At 50.0% G+C, this 21,944-nt stretch overlaps 2 protein-coding genes across 3 annotated transcripts in view; one reads left to right on the forward strand and one right to left on the reverse strand.

Moving 5' to 3' along the window:
* Window positions 1–1,554: 1,554 nt before the first annotated feature.
* Window positions 1,555–6,350, forward strand: KCNK15 (potassium two pore domain channel subfamily K member 15). Its single transcript, XM_030963372.1, has 2 exons — window positions 1,555–1,846; window positions 5,119–6,350. Exons 1-2 carry the CDS (start codon window positions 1,564–1,566, stop codon window positions 6,030–6,032), a joined length of 1,197 nt encoding a protein of 398 aa, XP_030819232.1. The 5' UTR covers window positions 1,555–1,563; the 3' UTR covers window positions 6,033–6,350.
* Window positions 6,351–9,194: 2,844 nt separating this feature from the next.
* RIMS4 (regulating synaptic membrane exocytosis 4) overlaps window positions 9,195–21,944 on the reverse strand; it is a 56,047-nt gene continuing 43,297 nt past the window's right edge. Inside the window, exons 3-7 of one of the 2 annotated variants that reach the window (XM_030963353.1) lie at window positions 19,884–19,996; window positions 19,146–19,247; window positions 18,755–18,894; window positions 17,580–17,713; window positions 16,771–16,872 (exon numbers count right to left, since the gene is read on the reverse strand). In XM_030963353.1, the coding sequence (XP_030819213.1) occupies window positions 17,624–17,713; window positions 18,755–18,894; window positions 19,146–19,247; window positions 19,884–19,996 (445 nt within the window). In that variant the 3' untranslated portion in view covers window positions 16,771–16,872; window positions 17,580–17,623. Of the gene's footprint in view, window positions 16,873–17,579; window positions 17,714–18,754; window positions 18,895–19,145; window positions 19,248–19,883; window positions 19,997–21,944 lie in introns of both variants that reach the window. The other variant, XM_030963352.1, reaches the window with a different exon arrangement.

Genomic DNA, 21,944 nt, shown 5'->3' on the forward strand with positions numbered 1-21,944 from the left:
CCAGACATCTGCTTATCTTATTTTTAAACTCCTCAAATGACAGGGTGCCACAACCTCCCCCAGCAGTCTGTTCCAGTGTTTCACTGTCTTCATGGTTAAAAAGTTCTTCTTATGTCCAGTTCAAACCTTCATTGGTGCAACTAAATCCCAAAGCATCTTTTCCTCTCCAGAGAGAGAAGCAAGATGGATGAAGAGGGATGTAAGCCTTGTTGTTTTTTTCACTTGTGGGTTTTATTCCCAGCCAAAAGAAGAAGAGTTTATTTTCCCGAAAGAGATACTATCGCCTGCAACACACAACTCAGAAGTATCTTTCTATTTTTAAAAGTGAAGTATAGGAGTTACATAAAAGCTATGGTAACCAGGAATGAGAAACAGGGTCTTCAATTTGTGGGCTCTGCCTCCTACCACAGCTAATTTCCCTGCTCCTTGGGGCTGACCTGGGCTGTCCACAGTACATCAGTGCAGAGAGGCTGAGCTCACTGCCTGCCACACCAGCACAGGGTGGACAGGCCCCACATCCCCTGTGCCTGCAGCCTCTCACCAATGTGCCAAAGAAAGCAGCAGAAACATTGAATCTGTTTTTCTTCCTTTCTGCCCTCTTAAAACAGCACTGGACACAGCAGGCCAGACTCTGCTCTGGTAACCAGCTGGGAAAAGGATGACACCGATAAAGCAGACAGATAACACAGACAAATAACACAGATAACACAGATAACACAGATAGATAACGCAGGTAACACAGATAGATAACACAGATAGATAACATATACAACACAGTTAACACAGATAGATAACACAGCACAGATAGATAACAGAGATAGATTGCACAGCACAGATAGATAACACAGATATATTGCACAGGTAACACGAATGGATTACACAGGTAACACCTCAGTGTTCCTCCGTGCCATGGGTGTGAAGTCGCCCAGAGCTGGGCAGAGCAGCAGGAGCCAGGGCTGCCCATGCAGGGATGATACCACAGGGGTGATACCACAGGGATGATAGCACAGGGATGATAGCACAGGGTACCTGGGGACAGCCACACAGCCCCAAAGGCCCTTGCTTTGGGGAGGGCAGGCCAAGAGGGTGTAAGCACGAGAAACTCCTCCAGCCTGGGAGCATCCAGGGGCAGCTTCGGGGAACAGGGACGTTACTGCTGTCACTGGCACGAGAATGAACTGCGGCCTCGCTAGGGCTCACCTGCAGTCGGGCACTGCCCGGGGCTGCCAGGCTGGGAGGGCTCGGGGCACACCGGAGGTGTGCATAGCCTGCAGGAGCCGGTGCCAGATCCCATAGGAGCCCGTGCCCGGGGCAGCAGCAGCCGGTGCCCGGGGCAGGCAGGAGCCAGAGCCCACAGGAGCCGGTGCCCGAGGCAGCAGGAGCCGGGGCAGGCGGAGCCGGTGCCGGGGCGGGCAGGAGGCTCTGCGCGGTGCCCGGGCTCGGTGCGCGGGCGGTGCGCGGGGGGCGGTGCGCGGTCGCGGGGGTGCGCGGGGGCGGGCGGGGGGCGGCAGCGGCGGCGGGGCCATGCGGAGCCCGGGCTGAGCGCGGCGGCCGCCCCTCGCCATGAAGCGGCAGAACCTGCGCACGGCCGCGCTCATCCTCTGCATCTTCTCCTACCTGCTGGTGGGCGCCGCGGTCTTCGATGCGCTGGAGTCGGAGGCGGAGAGCGGCCGCAAGCGGCTGCTGGAGCAGAAGCGCGGGGAGCTGCGGAGGAAGTACCGCTTCTCCGCCGACGATTACCGGGAGCTGGAGCGCCTGGTGCTGCAGGCCGAGCCGCACCGCGCCGGCCGCCAGTGGAAGTTCGCCGGTTCCTTCTACTTCGCCATCACGGTCATCACCACCATCGGTGAGTGCGGGCAGCCCGGCCGGCGCGCCCGGCATCCCTGCATCCCTCCATCGCTGAACCGCTGCACCCCGCGTCCCTCCATCCACACGCCCCTGCATCCCATGTCCCTCCATGTCCCTGCGCCCCATCCTTCTCCAGCCCCACACCTCCAGGGCAGGCTGGGGGGTGCCCGCTCGGCAGAGGCAGGTGTCACCCTTGCAAGGCTGGGACATCTCTGACCCTGTGGGACCCCAGTGCCCAGTGGTGGGCGCGGTGACCCACGGGCAGGCTGGGGCCACCCTGTGCTGGGGGTGCTGCTGTGGCTGGGGCCACAAGACACGGCACTGTCCCAGCCACAGCAGCTTGGGGAGCTCCTGCAGGAACCTTTGGAGCAGGAGCTGCCAAAGTTGGCAGCGGCGTGGGAGGACAGAGGTAGGGGCTATGTCTGTTCCCTGTGCTGGCTCTAGCCAGTGAGCTGGGTGAAGAGCTGGGCAAGAATTGTTGGCTTCTTTGCTGGCTCAAAATTCTGGGTATTTGGCTGTGTGAGATCTGCTTCACGGAGCCAAGAGAGCCATGAGCCACTGCCCGCTGCTCTGCCTGCACAGAACCTTGCAGAAACACGGATGTCAGCTTGGAGGGGAGTGATTGAATCACATTAAGCTCCTCTGTAGACCCACTTATCCATACTAGAGCCCAGTGCCTTGGTTTGTCCGCTTCAATTTTGCAAGAGGATGAAACTGAATTGAATGAGGGTTGCCTTAATTGAGGTGAGATTAGCCACATGGGAGTTGAGCATTGTTTAATGAATCCACTTTGATTAATTCATGCACCCTTGGCATCCCGTGGGGGTAGACAGGGATCCTGTGCTTGTGTCACTGCTTGTGCTGGAATTTCAGCAGATGTGTTTTGGAGGCAGGAATCCTGAGGCCAAATCCTGCCCTGGTACAGCCAGCAGCCCCCTCCTGTTCTTCAGGACAGGACTTCAGCCTTCCCAAAGGGCTTGGGATGGTTGAAATACCTCTGGTAGCTGGATGCATCATCCCTCAGGACAAGGGGTTGGTGGGATCAGCTGCACTGTGTTACCAGAGGACAAGAGGTGGAAGAGGGACAGGTATCTTGCAGGCCTTGCCTGGGGTCTCCCTGTGCTCCCATGGGATGCTCTGTGGGGTTTATGTAGCTGGGAACACACATGGTCAGCAAACCACAGTGGGCTCAGGGCATGGTTCAGGTCAGACCCCAGCAGGAGGCGAAGATGAACAGCTTCAGCAAAAATCCCCATCATCACCTGACAGGTTATAGCTTCATTTACATGATTTTCCTGTTGGCTGTGACAAACAATGGCTGTGCTCATCACACACCCCCTGTGATAAATAATTTCAGCCCAGGTGTTGTATTTCTCAAACACTGACACGTTATATCTCTTTATATTGGGCTGTGCTCCAAATCTCAGTTTTAATGTTGTTGTAGCTGTGTTTACTCTTTCTAATTCTCTTTGTCATTTCAAAACCATCACTCAAACACTCCAACAGTCTCTCAGGGTATAACAATTGTTTTTCCACTTACTGCTCTTGTGGATCATTATCTTTACATCCTCATTGCTGTCATTGTATTATCTTGTAGCCTGGGACCTGGTGATTGCACTCAGTTATTAAGCTTGGATCTGACTGGGAGGTTTTGCCACTGCAGTCTCCTGTCTTCTCTCTATTTCATGAAATGTGGCATGCAGGCATTAAATCCATCATTTTTTGTTGTGTGAATTTGTGAACAGAGAGAGCAATTAGAAGCTGGTCCCCTGCTGCCTGCTGGCTTGTTCTGAGCACAGCATGGTGAAGGACAATGCTGTCCTCAGCCCCTCAGCCCTGTCCCATGCAGGAGTTTCCTGAAGCAGGTATGCTCAGGAGCCCAGGATAACATGGTTATCCTCCTCTGGCCCTTCCATCAGTGGGTGCAGCACCTTCCCCAAGTATCCTGGAAATCCACAGGCAGCAAGGACTGAGGTGAAGCCAAGTCACCACTTAAAAGAAGACTGTGGGAAAACAAGAGGGTGTTTTCCCCATGTTCTCCATGCAAAAGTCACACAAATTCCTGCAGAAAGTGAAAATACAAATAGCTGTTTGTGGAAGGCCTGGCAGCAGTGCAGGAAGGAGCTGGCACTGTTCTGCAGGCACTTTCAGAAGGGAAGTTTCAGGCCCTGGTAGTTTCTTGTAGAAGCAACTCAAAGAAAGGCTCAGATGCCTTTGGATGCCTTTGGATGCCATTACTCCCCACGCCATGTGACTCCCTTGCTCTGATTTTGTTACTCATCCTCTGAGGTCAGGGGCCACCAATTTCTGCTAAGCTGCTGTAATTGAGGTGGGCACGGAATCACTGGAGCCTGGAAGATTGCAGTGAATACCTCACTGTGCCTCACAGTGTAATTGTGTGTGTCCTTGAGTCACAGCTCTGAAACTTGGGCCAAGGTGGAGAAATTAAATCTCAGAAGGCGTTCAAGGAGAACCTTGTTGTCCTGGAGCTCCTTGTCCCCAGGAAAAGGGCTGACAGGGCTTACCGGTGACATAAATGCTCCCTACCCTGCATCTAAACCAGCATAGCCCTTCCTCCCCAACAGGCCAGTGGTGCTTTAGGTCTGAGTCTTAGGGACACTGGAATAAATCTGGAGGGGGTCTACAGGGGTCCTTCCAGACTTAGCTGCTCCTGTGGGGACTGTCCCTATAGCACAGGGTTGCAGGGTTCCACATAGCAAGTGCCCATGGAGATGAGACTCAAATGTGCATGTGACACTGGATGGCTTGGGAGGAGGAGCAGGTGACAGGGGAGGTGGCAATGCCCCTGCAAGGGCAGTTGTGGATGGTCCTGGCTGGGTGTATTCCTCCCCACAGGGTGATCTGGCACTGTTGGTCTCAGCATCTTGCAGAGCCTCTGTTCCCCCTCGCTGTGGGGTTCAGGTTACCCTGCACACCTGGCACTGGCACAGCATCCTGGAATTATTTGTGAGCTGCAGGAGGCTTGCAGACCCCAGTCCAGCCCTTGCCTTCTCTTGGCCTCTGTGACACTGGGGCTATCAGGAGGGTGCCTTCTCTCTTTAGAGGTCAAATGGGGTTCTGCCTACACAAATGTGCCATCATCCCAAAGGATGGGCATGCCATGGCCCCATTAGCATTGCCTACAGATACGTTACTGAGTTCCATTCTTCCCTCCGTTTTTCTACTGCTCCTCTTGGTCGCAGAGCAGCCTTGCTGGAAACCCCAGTGAGGGCCTGACACTGCCTTTCCTCTTCCCTGTGCCCTTCACAGGTTATGGGCACGCTGCTCCAGGCACAGACGCTGGCAAAGTGTTCTGCATGTTCTACGCCATCCTGGGCATCCCCCTGACACTGGTCATGTTCCAGAGCCTGGGGGAGCGCATGAACACCGTCGTGAGGCTGCTGCTCAAGAAGATCAAGAAGTGTCTGGGCATGAGGACAACCCATGTGTCCATGGAGAACATGGTCCTGGTGGGCTTTCTGTCCTGCATGGGCACCCTGTGCATCGGCGCCGCAGCCTTCTCTTATTTCGAGGGCTGGACTTTCTTCCATGCCTATTACTACTGCTTCATCACCTTGACCACTATTGGCTTTGGAGACTTTGTGGCTCTGCAGAAGAACGAGGCTTTGCAGAAGAAGCCCCCGTACGTGGCTTTCAGCTTCATGTACATCCTGGTGGGCCTGACCGTCATCGGCGCCTTCCTCAACCTGGTGGTGCTGCGCTTCCTCACCATGAACTCGGAGGACGAGCGGCGCGACGCCGAGGAGCGAGCCTCGCTGAGGAGAGCCCGCAACAACATCCACCTCAAGCCCAAGGAGGACAGCCGCAGCAGCAACGCCATTTTTCTCCCTGCAGAGGACAGGACGAGCCAGATGAACCTGATCCCACTGGTGCAGGAGGAGGCGGAGAGGCAGCGGCGCCAGTCGGCCGTATCGGCGGCCGAGGTGCCGTCCTTCTGCACCTGCCTGTGCTACAGACCACAGGTGTGCGGCAGCCCGGCGCCCTCCCACCCCGAGACCCTGAGCTGCCACACCAACCCCGTGTACTACAACTCCATTTCCTACAAAATCGACGAGGTGTCCCTGAGCACGCGGGGGCAGACCGGCTCTTCCCCGGGGAGCACTTTGTCCTCCAGCAGCCCCCGCTGCCGGCAGCACCCCCGGCTGCGGAGGAGATCCATCTAGGAGTGTGTGCTGAGCCACACTCAGCACTCCAGTCTTACTACGGTGATAAATTAAGAACAGAGATGTCAGGCTCTTCTTACTCATTTCTTCTGTTCCTCTCCCTCCCCCCAGCAGGAGCCTCTAAATCCTGTTGGGAAATAATGATTCCTTTTTTGCAGGCACTGAGTGACATTGTTAGTTTTTCTTTGCTTTTTCCTCCCAAGTAGGTTCAAACATTTGGGACTGGCAAGAGCCTCCCCCCTCCCACCTCAGTGAGCTGCAGGTTTGCTCTCCCACCTCCCTGCTCCCCAAAGGCTGCATTGCTGCCCTCCCACCCCGCTGAGCCTTGGCTGTGGCTGCTGCCAGCACATGACTCTTGCTCCATGGGCTGGGTTGCATTTGCTGAGTGTCAAAAGCCAAGTGTGTGTGAGTAAGCCTTGCAAGGCTGGGGACTACCAAGTTGTCCCCTGGCCCCAGGTGCAGGTAAGTCAGTGCCACACCGTAGGTTTGCAGCTTGGGGGTGGGCAGGGAGAGGTGGGCAGGAGGGAATGGGCTGCAGTCCTGAAGCTCAGCACATGGGGACAGCTTCATGGAGGAACTTCACCTCCTGTGAGCAGCCCTCTGGGTCTGAGCTCAGTGCTTTTGGAAGCTGGAGGCCCATGCACTCACCCACTTGCCCACCAGCACACCTTGGCTCTTTTACCTCCCCACCATGGGTGGGTCCTCCTGGCTGAAATGGTTGGAGGGACACTGTGCCCCATTCCCAGGGGAAGCTGAACTCCTCCAGTCCAGTCCAGCCCAGCCCCAGCTCTCCTCTGTGCTGAGCCCAGACTGTACTGAGGGCAGCCCCGGGGAGAGCCTCCTGAGCTACAGTCACCTGCAAACAGCTTGGTCCTAAGCAGATTTTTTTTTTCTTAGCTAAAATCACCCCTTCCTTCCCCACCTTTCCTCCAGCTGGCAGCCCAGCAGCTGTGCTGGCTCCTCACCTCCTCCCAGTCCCTGTGAGTCCATGGGTTTGTGCTTGTTGCTGCTGGGGTTATGTGAGGTGGGGGTGGTCCCATCTCCACGTTCATCCCCGTGTGGGATGTGGTACCTGCACAGCCACACCTGGGCAGCTCTTTCCAGCTGGTGACCCCAGAGTGGCCTTTGTCCATCCTCTCTCATCTGCATGAAAGCAGGGCTCTGACAGTGGTAGGAGCTCTATTGATTTTTTTTTCCTCCAATAATGGACATTTTAACTCCCATTTCTATTTAAAATACCCTCTGAGGGGGTTTTTGTGGAGAGATAGCCCCTTTTCCTGGTGGGGAAGGCATGCAGAGTTGCCAGCATTGCGAAGGTCTCAGGGCAGGCTTTGCTCTCTCCTCCTTTTGTTCTGGGTGGCAGCTTAATAAAAGGTGAATCCATCAGGTGGTGGTTGATTATTTGTCACAAAGATGAGCAAAGGGATGTGTTCAAGCCCAAGGCTGGCTCCCTGTGGGCACTCAGGCAAAGAGCAGGATGCAGGTGCTGCTGGGCTGCCACCAGGGGCTGGTTTGTGACACCTTCCCCAGGGTGCTCCCAGGCCCTTTGGGTGGGTGACATTCCAGGGGCTGGGAGCTCCAACCACTGCCTCATTTGCAGCAGTGGGGCAGACCTGGCCCAGCTGGGTGAGCCTTGGTTTAAAGGGAAAGGGGGAGGAGGGGGGAACAAAGCAGGCTGTGAGTGTGGAAAAACAGGCGTAAAAATGAGGCTTTCATTGGCTTCTCAGCTCCTCAGCGTGTCACTTCACACTGATCCCACCAGCTCAGCCCTTTTGTTGCCATGTCCCATCTCCCCCACCCTCCCCACGGATTTCAGCCCAAGGGTTGGCTGTTGCTGTGCTGCCCTTTGCCATCAGAGCTGAGCAGATGGAAATCTCTCCCTCTTTCCATGCTGAGCCTTAGGCATCCTCCCAGTGGCCAAGATGGGGCTGCACCTCTCACCATCATCCACTGTTGTGGAAAGAGGCAGGTCCTTGATTCCTGCTCAAGTCATCTGCATGGTATTGCCCTGGTGAGATCCACCTCTGGTGGAGCTGGAAGCAGGAGAAAACCTGACCCCAGAGGCTGAGCCAACCTTGCACTCTCCCTCTGGATTCAGCAGGGCACTGCCCAAGCTCAGTGGCTCTGTGGTTGTGTCCCAGAGCCATGATGCAGCCACGCAGAGGCAGCAGGGCTGGCTGTGTGACCTCCACACCCTGGAGGGCAGTGCTGGTGGTGTCAGCAGCTGCCTGTAGCTGCTGTTTCCTTGTGGCCTGAGCTTCCAGGCAGCACTGCCTGGCTGCTCAGTGATAGCCTGAGCCCCCTCCTGCTTGGGAGGCTGGTGGTGGTCTGAGGGTGGGAGATGCTGGGCTGCCCCCTGACACTAGAGAAACCCTCCTCCTCCTCCTCCTCCTCTTCCATCACTGCTCCCCCAGGGGCTGTAGCTGGGGCAGGTGGGAAGCTGCCCCTTGGTCTCACCCTGATGACCTGCAGAGGGATTTGGAGGCATGACAAACACCTTCTAAGAAATTCTTAGTGAACTATGACTTTGTGATCCCTCATTCCCACAGGAAAAGGAGTAGCTCCCCAGAGAATGGTGCCTACTCTCAGCACCACCACCTCCTCCACAGACCCCTCCAGCAGCATCCCCCAGATATTTCCCACCCCAGGCCTCACAGCTCCAGCTCATCCAGGCAGCAGCTGCACACCCAGTAACATCTGAGGGTGTCCTTCCCTGGGGTCCCCAGGCTCCCCTGCATCCACTCTGGGCCTGGGCCAGGGGTGGCTTTTTTCTGCCAGTAGAGTCTTCACCTCCAGGGTTTCAAAATCACCCTGGAATGGCCAGGGCTGACCACAAAGGGTCCTGGAAAGAAAACAGCAGGAGCTTTAGACTGGGGTGGTGAGCAGAGCACAAGTGGGAGCAAGCTTAGCTCTGTGCCTGGAGATGCCCACAGCCAAATTACATCCACAAGTGGCTCAGGGAAATGCAGGTTTGAAGCTGGGGCTGACTGAGGGAGCTGGAGGGACAGCCCTTCCATGGAGCACTGGACACACCAGGCTGAGCTGCTCTCATTCCCTACAGACACAAGGAGAAGGAAGGGTCCAGCTGAAATCCCAGGTTGAAGATAACAGTGGTGACAACAGAGAGGGCAGACACACTCCACAGAAAACCTCCAACACACCGTAGGAAAAAAAAAGGTTTTATTATCACCATTATCAACGTTTTCATTAGCTTAACACTGAATTGTAAATCACTTATTCATTACATATTGTCTGAATAAAACCTACAGACAGGAAAAAAGTATAGCAGAATCCTCTCCTGACTACAGACGAGTGGCCACTGTCCCACCTTCCACCCAAGGCAGCCCAGGCACCTCCAAGCCACCTGGGCAAGCAGGCTGCCAGCTCCATTGCCTGTGCTCCCTCTGGCTCCACAGAGATTACATCCCACCCAATGATTTTAAAAACCTCCAGAAAGTTTTGGAGAGGGTTACAGAGGCCAAAAGAGCAGATCTCAGCTGCCCCCACTCCTAGGGAAAAGCAAGAGGAGTGTTGTAGTGCGCCTGCAAAGTCACTGGGTGACTTTTGTGGAGCAGCTAATGAAGTAAAAAGGTTTAACCTGTGAAAGCAGATTTCCCTGCAGTGGCCAGGCCCTGGCAGTGGGGTAGGGGCAGGGATGGGCTGGGGGATGGCTGATCCATCCCCGAGCAGAGGCCAGCTCTGCTGCACCAAGGGGGATGGATGTGTCAGTGCAGGGATGTGTGGGCAGCCTCAGCCCCCTCGGGCTGGAATAAGGCCTCGTGTCCAGAGGGCAGTGGGGACCCATGGAGGGAGCAGAGGGTGCTGGGGAAAGCAAAGGGAAGGTGGAGGAAAGCTCGCTGGGAGCTCCCTTCTCCCAGCCCAGAGGCAGCTCCCTGTCTTCTCCTGGCTGTCAGGGATGGCACATCCCGCCTGCCTGGGCTGCCCAGCCCTGCAGTGGAGCCCTGGCTCCTTCCAAGCATGGGAAAGGAAGCAGTTTGAATACATTGGCAGGACATGGGCATCCCTGGTGGGTGGCAGGCCATGGCAGTGCTGTGTGAGGGGGTCTCAGGGAGGCACTGCATCCCCAGGATGCCCTTTCACCATGCAGGGAGCAGGAGGAAGACAATTCCAGTGTGGTGAGGCTACATGCCTTAAGATTCACCCTCCAAAGCTCACTTTCCTTGGCTCCAAAGCTAAAACCAGCTCCAGGTCAAGAGGATGGAATCACCAAAGAGACCAGCGTGCAGCACTGGGTCAGAAACACCAGCCCCAAAGAAAAAACTGCTGAAGGATTTGAAGCTCCAGGCTGGCATTAGTGGGACCTGGAGTCCCTGTGGGCAGATATCGTAACATTTGTGCCCAAGCAACCACAAAAACCAGCTCTTGAAGAGCTTGTGGGATGGCTTCAGCAAGGTGTGCCTCAGTCATTCTCCTGGTTGGTTCTGCTCCCACCACAACTCACAGTGGAGCTCACAGCTGCCTGGGCTCAGTGTGTGCCCACACGGCCTCTCTGCCAGGCACAGCCCTTCCCTGCCCCTGCACAGGGGGCTCAGCCCATCTAACATGCTCAGAGTGAATGCCAAGGCTGTCCATGGACAGACAGACAGACCTGGCCAAGCTGGACTGCTTTGGTTGCCATTTTAGCCACTGGAAAGTCACAAAGGGAAAGTCCTTGGGTCATGGCCTCCGTTTGCTGGTGCTCTGGAAAGGGCTGGTGCAAGGTCCTTCTGTTTCAGCCACTAAAGTGCAAAGAACCAAATGCTACAAAGAAACTCTCCCCAGTTCCTCTCCTCCACCAGGATAAAAGCAGCTACCACGGGGAAGGGAGGGCAGAGGGTGCCTGTACTGTGGGAAGAGTGGAGGTTCCCAGGGGTGAGTGTGATGCTGCTGTTGTGGGTGAGCAGCTGGGGATGGATCTGAGGCTGCTTGGTGGTGACTGGGACGTGGCCACTGAGCAGAGGAGTCTGGCAGTGAGAGCTGAAGCCACACTTTGAGAACACCTAATCACTTGCAAACTCCCTGTGGAATTACCGTGTTCACAAACACACACCTTGGCTGGTGTGCACTGGGGTATAAACACAAAAAGCCTTTCACTGATCATTCTCTTTTCACTGATCATCCTCTTTTCTAAGTGCTTGGCTCAAATCTGGCAGCTGCAATTTCATTTTAGATGCTCCCTCCAGGTCACAATAGGCCCTGGACTCCTCTACCAATGGCACTTTGCATTCACACACATCTCTCTCTCTCTCTTCAAAGAGCATTTCACAAAAAACAGGAATTCTTCCAGCATTCCTTGGGGCTCCCAGCACCACTGGGACCTGCTGCCTGCACAGCCAGCAGCCTGGCAATCTTGAGAACAACATGGACACATGTCCTGTGGGAAATGCTGGGAGGAATCCACAGGCAATGGACTGGGATGCTGTTTTGAAGCTCTTTTATTCCATCACTGCATCAACGATGGAGCTGACTTAAAATCCAGTATCCTGATCCTGCCACTTTGGAAAAATCAGAGAGCCCAGCACTAGCAAATTTCTGAAGCAAGGCACAGAACAACCTGTGCCTGTTTTATACCCTGGTCTCCCTGTGATCCCCTGCAAAGGTGCAACCTCTCTGCCTTGGGTGGAATTTTCTAACAAAATGGACAAATACCACCTATGAAATGGACAAAATAACCCACAGAGCCTTTAAAGAAGAGCAGCCCAATCTGCTGCTCTGAAAAAAACCCCTCCCTTTAGCCTGCCCCAGGTATCTTGAGGAAAATAGGCAGCTGTCAGGCAGAACTCAAGTGGCCCCAGAGTGCAAAGGCTTTTTTGCTTTATCAGGGCTACAATGGCAGTGGGAACCATTCTCGTCAAGTTACAAATACTAGATAGCCTAAGAAAAACAGGAGATTGAAACAGTCATGAAGTTTATACTGAAACTATTTTTTACCTCTGTAGTATGAAGTCACCTACAGCTGTTTCTTTCTTCACCTAAGAGAGATCTCATGTCAATGGGCACAGACACTCACAGAGAAGTCTATAGAATGAATATATCTCACAAGGCAACAGCCCAGTCTTTGTTTTTTACAATCAAAGTTAATATGGACCTTTTTCAAAAGTGATGTTGTTCAGATTGAAGACAATTATAAACTGTATCAACAATATGTACTACAGCCTGCAAGTCACAATCTGTGCACACCCAATGGAATATATTATTGCTTGGTAGCCTATTAGACTTTGTTTATAAAAAGATTTTTATACAGAGTACAGGATTATGACAAAACTAGCTAAGTAGTTCTCATCTTGAAAATACAACATCTATTCTTTCAACAAAGTAGCTGAGAGTTAATGAACAATAACAAATATTTACTAATAATTTTATGGCCAGTTTGAACAGAATTTCTTATAGGACTCTTTTCTGGTGTTTATTTACATATGCCTCTTTTCTTTTGGAAAAAAGTTGATAAAATATAACAAGGAACATAGAAATCAAAAGAATGAGTAAACTTCATACCAAGAACATCAAACATTTTTGAAAACACTAAATTATGTTACCTGTTAAAAAACATACATATCATTTTGTCTTTAAAGAAAAATATTTTTCCTGTTTTAAAATATTACCAACAGCATGTAATAAACTAACTTAAAATGAGTTTCATAAAAAAGTTGTCTTGCTGTCTAAACATTACTAAACATGCTTAGGTTGAGATTCTGTTAACTGCCTCAACATCTTAAAAACAGCTCCTTTACAGGAACTTGTGATATTCATACTCCAGAAGACCTGCAAATTTAGAACAGTACAATGATAAAGGATCTGGTAGCTAGGAACAATAAATATATATTTTCACTCAAAGCAAATAATTCTGCAGTGTCCTTTGAAACAATCCATGGCCAAGAAATGTGGCCCTTACCCTGCCCGCAATGCCTGCAGTGCAAAGGGATGCTCCAGCAGCTCCAGCTGCAGGATGAGGACCCATGGATTGAACTGCAGAGTGAGGACCTTGGCCATCCCAGCTGTGTTGGGGCAAAGGGAAAGAAACACCAGGAGACTGGGAAAATATCACATTTTTTTTCCCTGAACAAACCAGGACCATGGTCATGGCTGCTTTTTGCTCAGAGCACAAAGAGGACAAAGCCACATGCAAGGCTGCTCTCCCTGTGTGCAGGGGACTCCCACTGGGGAGAGATCATTCTGCTCTCAGCATCAAGGTTTCTTTGTTTTCCATAATGCAGGTAACATTTAGGGATTGGCTCTCCATGGGTTTTTTGGCCAGCAATGCTCCCATTACCTTTACAATGTAGCAGTTCACACACAAGGAACAGATAATCACCCCTGAGTTGGGCAGGTATTTATCTCTCCTCAGTCTCATCCCTCATAATTATTCACCAAAATACTGTGACACCTTTTTCTTTTATTTAAGTCTCCTGCTCTTCCTCTTTCCCTCCCTGACTGTAACCAACAACAAGACTCAGGCACAGGAAAAGACTCAGCCAGGAATTGCAAAGGGGACAAAAGTTCCGTTTTCAGCTGCTCATCACTATGGCAAAATGCTGCTTTATACACGACCACACTGGTAATCCCAACTCTCACACCACATCACCTTAGACAGAAACTGGCCAGACAAATTTTTTGGGTAAAATTGGGTTAGGCTTTATAAAAATAGGCTATTCCAAGCCTGAGACTTGTCTTGGATGCTACACTGGGAGTCTTAAATCGATGGGCAACTAGCAGAGTTCTTTTCTGACTACAATATACCATGGCCAGTGCAGGAATCATGCGTGTGAGTGAAGCAAGAATTTAAACTGCAGGGTACCATGCAACTCCCCCAGCCTCACTGTGTGTCCTGTGGGCACTTACAGAGGGGCTCCTGTGAGTCTGCTTTGTGAAGGAAGCACTTGCCAGTCCATGTGACTGTGCTGTGCTTGGCAGCCAGGGATTGCAGGGTTCACTTACTGGGGAGAAACAGGACTTGGAGTGAGTGAAACAAAAGCACTGGACCACAATCAACCACGTAAAAAATGCAGAAGAAAATCTGATGGAGCAGACTGTGAAACTGCCTCCAAATTACAGAATTGGAGATGTTAACAAAAATAACACAACTAGAACCATAACTTCTTTATTTCACCCTGACAGTGACCCTTCAGCATGATTAAAACCAGACAGAAGATAGTCCTCGGTGTTAAGGAGTCCTGTGGTAACTAAATCGATCATCACTGCGCCTGCAGAGCTTTCAGAGGGGCAGGAAACAGAGACAAGTTGCATCTGCCAGGCACACAGGAACTGAGCTTTTCGACAGACAGTCGTTAAACAAAGTTTTCTGGGGAAATATTTTTGGCATTTATAGTTTCCTACTCCCCATTAAAAACTGCAAAAATGCTGCATTCGTCTTACTGGGCACAGGAAACTCAGGATTAACTTAGCTCTTACTGGTAGATAATCTCCAAACTAAGTACCAATACAAAGCTTTTGGCATAATTTAAGACAGAAGCCCTGTTGCCAGGTCTGGCGTGTACCTGGAGCTCCCCACAGTCCTTTTAAAGTCATAGTTATTAAAAGATCCAGTGCTACAAACCACTAAATCTACCTAATCTATTCTAGTTCATACACATATTGTACAAGATTGCCTAGTACTCACTACATACCAAGAGGAAAAGATGCTGACTTGAATTACAGTAAATGTGCTTCTTTTTTAAAAATAAAAATAAAAGAGAGAGCGCCACAACATAGTTAGACCAGCATGCAACAAACTTCCTTCAGCTAATATATAGAAATTGTCTAATACATTAGAAAAAATAATTAGTGAGAGGCCAGAGACATATTTGATCGAGGAAATTAAGAGATTTATCTGAAATGTTGAGGCTTTTGCCACTGAAGACTCAAAAAATTAGTCATTCTATGTCCCTTGTCCTCCTTCCCTCTCCTTTATAATATATAATTTTTTTACAGATTATTTTAAGGCCTATATAATTTTTGCATCTATCCTGTAATTTATCTCAAAATAATTTAAAATGCCATAGACAAGCTAGGACCAAAAGCAACTGCTTTTACCATCCACTCAACACTCATGCTTTTACTCTAAAAAAGCTGAGGTCCTCATGCAGAAATAAATGCTCAGTATTTCTCTATGACAGGCCAAGAATCTGCTCATTCCTACATGGGACACGGGACCTTCACTTTTAAACCACAAAGTAAAACATCTCTAAAAGTTTATTCTGGGACAGCAGTCATCAAATCCTCATTTAGGAACTAAGACAAAACCTAGCCAAAACAGAGCTATCAACAGAAAATCTTTGGAGATTCTCTGTGATTCTGGATAATTTAATTGTCTGAAGGATCCAGAGCACTTCCTCCAGCACACGGCTCTGCTGGCAGCAGCTGCCACAGCTCAGCAAATGTGCTTTACTCATTTCATGAACAGAACACACGTGCTGTGACCACTGTGTCATCACATTCCTCACTCACCACCTCTCTGTACTTTGGGGATCACATTTCCTCTTGCAGGACATTTGTCAATGCCTGTGTAGTGCCAAGACTGCCTAAAGCTCCTCTCTCTCCACAAGGAAGGTTATGAGCTCTCCAGCACCTTTTTCTCAGATGGCAAACTAAGATTCTTTTCTTGTGCACCCCCAGAACCCCCCATTTCCTCTCCCATAGCGGAATAAAACAAACAGTCCTGTTTCAGGTCTGGGAAGGAAGGGCAGCATCTCCAGCAGATATGTACCAGTACCAAGGAGATGAAGGAAAAAAGCAGGAGATAGAAGACATCATGACTGAAGGATGCACAGCAACAAGTAAGGGAGTCAGCAAACTGCAGAATGCCTTATCTGACAATACAAAACACCTCAAGCTGCAAGTGTGATGTTCAACTCCCACTTCTAGTGTTTTGGGGTTTTTTTCTGAGCAAAATTGTGGTTAATTAGCCTGCTAAACTCGAACTCTGTTTAAACTGTCTGCTCTAAGTGGGTGCTACTTGTTCTCCCACCAAGTATGCTTCATCAGCAGTGTTAGACACGTAATGCAGTAAAGACACTTGCTGGTAATTTGGCACAGTTTGAAAACACAGCAACGACAGTGTTACAGCTAACATGACTCAGTGACAGGGAACTGATTCTAAAGAAAGAATTGCAGGTTTTTTTCTTCTTCTTCCTCTCAGAAAGAAAGACATTATAAAAAGACCTAATGCTTCCTCTTAAACTTTCCGTTCCTGCTCTTTTTAGGCCAGATGATGACCTCTAAATTTTTCAGGTACTTTCTTGTGAAAGAATTCATAGCAGAAATTTCTAACACGCACAGCTAAGAGAAATTAATTCCTTACTCCTCCAAATTCTTTCGAATGCTGCAACTTTCCAGGGTTAATATTGATCTGAAACAAGGGTCCAAGAATGACAGCGAGAGAAGTGAAACAAGAGGTGTATGTCTAATTTGACAACTAGGACTCATGCCCCATGGCACCTCCTCCTCGGACGGAGAGGGCACAGTGCCCTCCCCCTCGTCTTCTGTCTAAGGTCACTGGGTTATCCTCCTCTTCCAGCTCCACAAGAACTGATTGAACATGCATTGCGCTTGAGGTCAGAGTTCCAGCAAACAAAACCTTGACAGCATGTTTAAAAAACAAAAGCAGTTCCCCCTTCCTTACTCACTAAGACCTGTCACAGCAGGGTCCCACTGTGCTCTCCAGGGAAAGCTGGGAGGACTGACGCAGGAGCGGGCCTGTGGTGGGATCTACCATCGAGGAAGTTGGGAAGAGCTTGTACCAGCCGATTGCTAAAGTTGACAAATCCAGTTCTTCCAGGAGAACCCTGGCCACTCCCATGAAGTGCTTGCGCTCCATGCGTCCATAGTTTCCCCAGACTATCACCTTAGGGACAAGAAGGGGGAGCAAAGTTAATCCTCCAACTCTTACATTTCCTTGGGAAGCACAAGTCTGACCAATCCTTCTACTCATCCAGTTTCCTGGAGCTTTGCTACAGCCTGAGAAGAGCAGAAATATTTAGTCTACCAACAGGTGACGTGAAGCTCTGCCTGATGATATTAATTTTTTATTTTAAACACATGTTTGCACACCCTAATGTGATCAGATTTTTTTTTTTCCCCATGAAACAGAGGTGAATGTGCACATGGACAAGACACCATGCTGCTGGGCAGGGGTAGCACCTGCACAAAGTATCCTCAGGGCTGCAGTCCAACACCTGCAGGTAAAATCTGGTCCTGGCATATAACAGGCCTTGGACACCAAAAGGTGGCCTGGGGGATAAGGGCAGGAGGAGCTCCTGATCTGGAAAAATAAACCAACAAAAAAAAGGTGGGCAACAACTTGGGCCAAAAGCCAACAGTTTGAGGAGAAGAGTTTTAACTTCTGCACACAGAGCTCGTGCCATGGGGCAGATGGAGATGAGGCATGGCCACTCACCTGGAGGAAGGGCAGGAGCCAGGGACACGACACGAGGGGCACACGTGAGTGACATGCAGGGCAAGAAGGACAGACGGCTCAGAACGGCTCACAGACACAGGGGAAGGGCAATGAAAGAGCTGGCAGAGGAGCAGGGAAAGCTGAGTCACACTTACGACACGATGGAGACCAGTGGGTGGAAGAACAAATGCAGTGAGGGTCACGGGCTTAGGCATGCTGGAGGTCTGCACGTGGCCAGGTGGCCCTGTCGTGACAAAGGTGACGACTGACTGCAGAGTGAGTCCGTGCTCTGAAGAGGAGAGGATGAGTAGGATGGGTTATGATGACAATTAGTGATCTCTGGCTAACCCTGACAGTTTCTTTCCCCAGGCTCCTAACAACCACAACACTACAGTTTTCTGTAAAATGAGGTAGGAGAGACAATGAATGTCAATCAAAAACCAAAAGTTCACATCTCAGCAGGAGATGGAGCAAGCCACCGCACAAAGTGGGTTTGGTGACATGTCCATTAGCAAAAAAGCCAAGCTCCTCAATTTATTCTTGGAATAAGTGCCTTTCCTGGCAGCAAGGCAGCAGGTAAGGAAACTCATGCAAGGCAAGAGCAGACCAAGCCAGGTCCCACTCCATTTCAGTCATAAATGTGCAGGTTTTGTTGCATCAGGGGAAAATGCTTCTAATCAAGGCAAATGAGGTAGAAGTCACTGAAGAAAAGGGTCCAGCAGGTTAGCTGGCAATTTAGACACCAATGGAGGTAAAGAATAGAAACTCATGGATTAATTACATTAGTATTACAAATAGATTTTAGCCAGGCTTTATTGGATGGAAATTAGTTTTATATGATTTAACAATGCAAATCACTCTTTGCTCTGGAAACATACACACAGAGCTGAAAATATGAGTATGGCAGAAAACATATAGCAGTAACAGAAAAGAGGCAGAAAAAGGCAGGATATGTAATTGGGTGATGGCAAAGCAGAGTGCCCTGAATGTGTATAAGCACGGAAGGCAACCCATGCTGCAAGACCATCTGAGCACCTATAGGTACCATCCATCTCCTAACTGGTGGGGAAAAAAAAATTAAAAATATTGTTAAATCAATCCTCTCCTGCTAGGCACTCATGGTACCTGGCAAGGTATCAAATAATCATCAGCTTGAGTATGAAGAAAGAGGGATTCCTTTCCCTTTGTTAAGTTCATATTGAGTGCATTTGGTTCAATGCAAACATTGGCTTTTTCTCATCTATGTTAATTAACCAGCATGACAGGAGTCAGTACCTTCCATGAGAGGTGGAAGAGAGAGAGGGGCAGACCTGAGACTTGCTCATCTTACCTGTAATACTTTGCCCTGGGGACTCTCAGCAAACAGCAACACCTGATTGTACAAAGGATCCAGTGACTTGCGAGCCACTTTTGTCTTCTTTTTCGCAATGCACACGCCATTCTCTAGCAGGTAAGCTTTGATGTAAGCAGCTGGAACAAAGAACATGGTCAAATATGAAGAAAATCTTCATGCTCACTTTAGAAAAGACAGTGTGCCATGTCTCAGGTGTTTCTAAACAAGACAGTTACAGAACGGAAAAGATTTGCCCAAGCAACCTTGTTTCCAGTACTACGCACAGGCTGCTTAGTCCTGCCAAGCAAAAATTCAGATTTTCCCTGTTCACAAGCACTGTGGGAGGCTGAGGCTCAGGGAAGTGCTTTAGGAGATCAAAGCATCCTACCTGGCAGTGTTTTGGAGCCGGGTTTTGGTGTCAGTCCTCGAGCCTGAATGATATCCACTTCAAGCTGCCCATTTCGCTCTTGCAAGCCAATTTCCACGTCTCCTAAACCAAAATGTCAAAATACATAGAAGATTTTCAAAATAATACATAATTAGGTTACAAAAATCTTTAAAAAACAATCCTCATGTCCTTCCTGCACAAGCTGTAACAACTGTATGTGCCTGATTTCCTCCTGTATTACTCTGGAGCAGCTCCACAGTGATTCCTGGCCACATTTTCAACAGCAAACTTGACTGGGAGCCCTCTAAAATGGCTTTGGTGGCTCAGTCTCCTACTCTTTGTGGCAGCAAGTTTCTCATCTCTCCCAAATGGAAGAATCTAGGACTGCAAACTGCTTTGGAAAATGCAATTATAGTGGACCATAACAAAATTCTTACAGAGCCTGAAGGGCCTTACAGAAAGAAAAACCCCACAAGATGCATTTTCAGGATTTTAGCTGCATTTTACTTAGTCTGTGCCTTTCAGAGCTGAGGGAGAAAAGCATAAAGCTGCTGCTCTCCTCCTAATGCCACATTTGCTGCAGTCAGCAAAACCTTTCAGCCAAGCTCACTCGATTTAACAGAGAAATGGAGCAGGACAGTGTTAGATCAGCAGATGCTGGATACATTATTAGGTGGCTTGTAGGAGCTGCCTGTTCAAGGCTCAGTCAAAGCCACCCAACTCCTTTGTGTTCCTTACCCATCGAGGTGGTGGCCAAGGTCTGACGGCCAACAAACTGTGCAGGGCCCATGCTCCCCAGGAAGTCACTAAACTGCCCAGCAGATGCGAGATGGACTCCACTGAAATTCAAGCTGCAAAAGAAAATTATTTTGGCAAGTGGTTATTCTGCATTTTAAAGCAACTCAGTAACTAAAGAACCAGATTTATCTTTGAAATGAATGATGTCTATGGAGCCTTTTTTTTTGAGCAAAACTCGATGGTTTCTACACAGTTTAGTTAGATGGAATGCATTTAAAATCTCTTTCCCTGTCCAAAAAACCCCAATAATGGCTGCAGATACCAGCTGGTCAATATTTGTTTAGCTATAACTAATTGCCTCTAAGGAAAATCTCTGCTATCTCATATGTGGCTGTCACGTCTTCAGGTAACAGATTCCTAGAATAGCTTATAGGATGTCTCTTGGTAGCTATCCCTTCCCAATCCTCATTTCTGCAGAGGAAATAATCCATCTAGAGCAGTAGTTAAAAGTGAGATGAGCAGGGCAAGCATCAATCCCCTTGGGACTCAATTCCCTATCCATTTATCACACACACACAGCAATACATCTCCTTTTTGATTAGAGGGTCCCATTTCCTCCTGCTCAACACCAGAAGCATCCACCCTGTCCACACTGTGGTTTTCATATCTGCTTCCACAACTGTAACCACGAAGAGGATCTGAATATGGGTGGCAATAGGACAACATCCTCAAACACCAGCAGTGTCTCTGCCACAGTCACCACAGCAAAACAAAAGCTGTTGCGAGGACAGAGCCTCCAAAACTCATCTCCAGGCACTGAGGCTGGCCCGTGGCAAGCTACAGGTGCTGGTCACTGCACCGGGACATGTGTGCAGGAACACAAAAGAGTCAAACTCTGTGGTACGCTGATGCAAATGAAGATTTACCCAGTTGTACCCTGATTTACGCAGCTGTTTTGGAGGTTGCAGAAGAATTTGCTGCAAATGGTAAGGAGGAGGCTTGAGGCCAGCATTTGACACCTACATTTGTCCCACAGGCATCTGCCAAGCCATGACACAGCTGCTGAGCCACGTCAGGAGCTCTGTGCCGGGATACCCACGCTGCCGTGCCGGGCGCTGCTCTCTGCCTGCTGCGTGCCAAAGCCAGGCACAATTACCAACCTCCTCCACTTCTCCAAACTTCCCTAAAGGGGGGCAATTACCCAGGGAGTGATGCAGCCCCCGTCCCCCAAACCCCTTTCTCACAAAGGATGCTGTGAGGAGGCTGCAGGTTGGGCACAAGTGACGGCAGAGAGGAGCCCTGCCTGCAGGGTGGGCAGGCTCTCACACAGCTGAGTCAGCCACAAAGCCTTGGTGATGCCCCCCTGCTAGCCAGGTACATTTAAAAGACATTAAAAAGAAAAGGAATTCTTTTCCAACCTCATTCAACCAGCAGTGTGTTAATTTCAGGCTGGGATTTCAGCTCTCATTAGCTATTTGCAGACCTGCTCTCAGCCCCATGGGAGTATTTATTTATTCTGACAGGGAAGGAGGATGCCAGCGCACACACCTCAGCAGCTCACCACACGTGGGGACTGAAGAGGACATGCCACTAGCATGGGTTCATGGGGTGGTTTAGCTCCCTGTGACAGAGGCACTGCATTAAATGGCCCAACTTTTCCACAGAACACTGCGCCTGCCCTCTACCTGGCTCTTTGAGAAACCGGTAATTGCTGCTGGGCAGGGAGAGCTGCTGAGCCATCAGCATGGAAAACCTGCCCTTGAGCTCTTTACAAATGTCACCTTTGTGCAAAGGGATGAGGGAGTCTCGGAGTCCTGGGTGACAGGCTTGGGAAGGGCTCTGCTTGGGTGTATTTTCCTCAGTTCAGTGTTTTTTCACCTTGCATCCACTGTTTGCACCAACACTCCAGGTGATATTTTGAGATACAACCTAAACAGCAGCATTTATTTGGCATTTGTTGAAGAGAAGGCTCAACACTTTCCTCATTTTCCTGTATCACCAACTCCTTACCAGCACAAGATACATCCCCAATGTCCAGGGCCACGCTCTGCTCCCTGTGGG

This window comes from Camarhynchus parvulus, chromosome 20 (genome assembly GCF_901933205.1).
Source record: "Camarhynchus parvulus chromosome 20, STF_HiC, whole genome shotgun sequence".
NCBI classification, from domain to species: domain Eukaryota; kingdom Metazoa; phylum Chordata; class Aves; order Passeriformes; family Thraupidae; genus Camarhynchus; species Camarhynchus parvulus.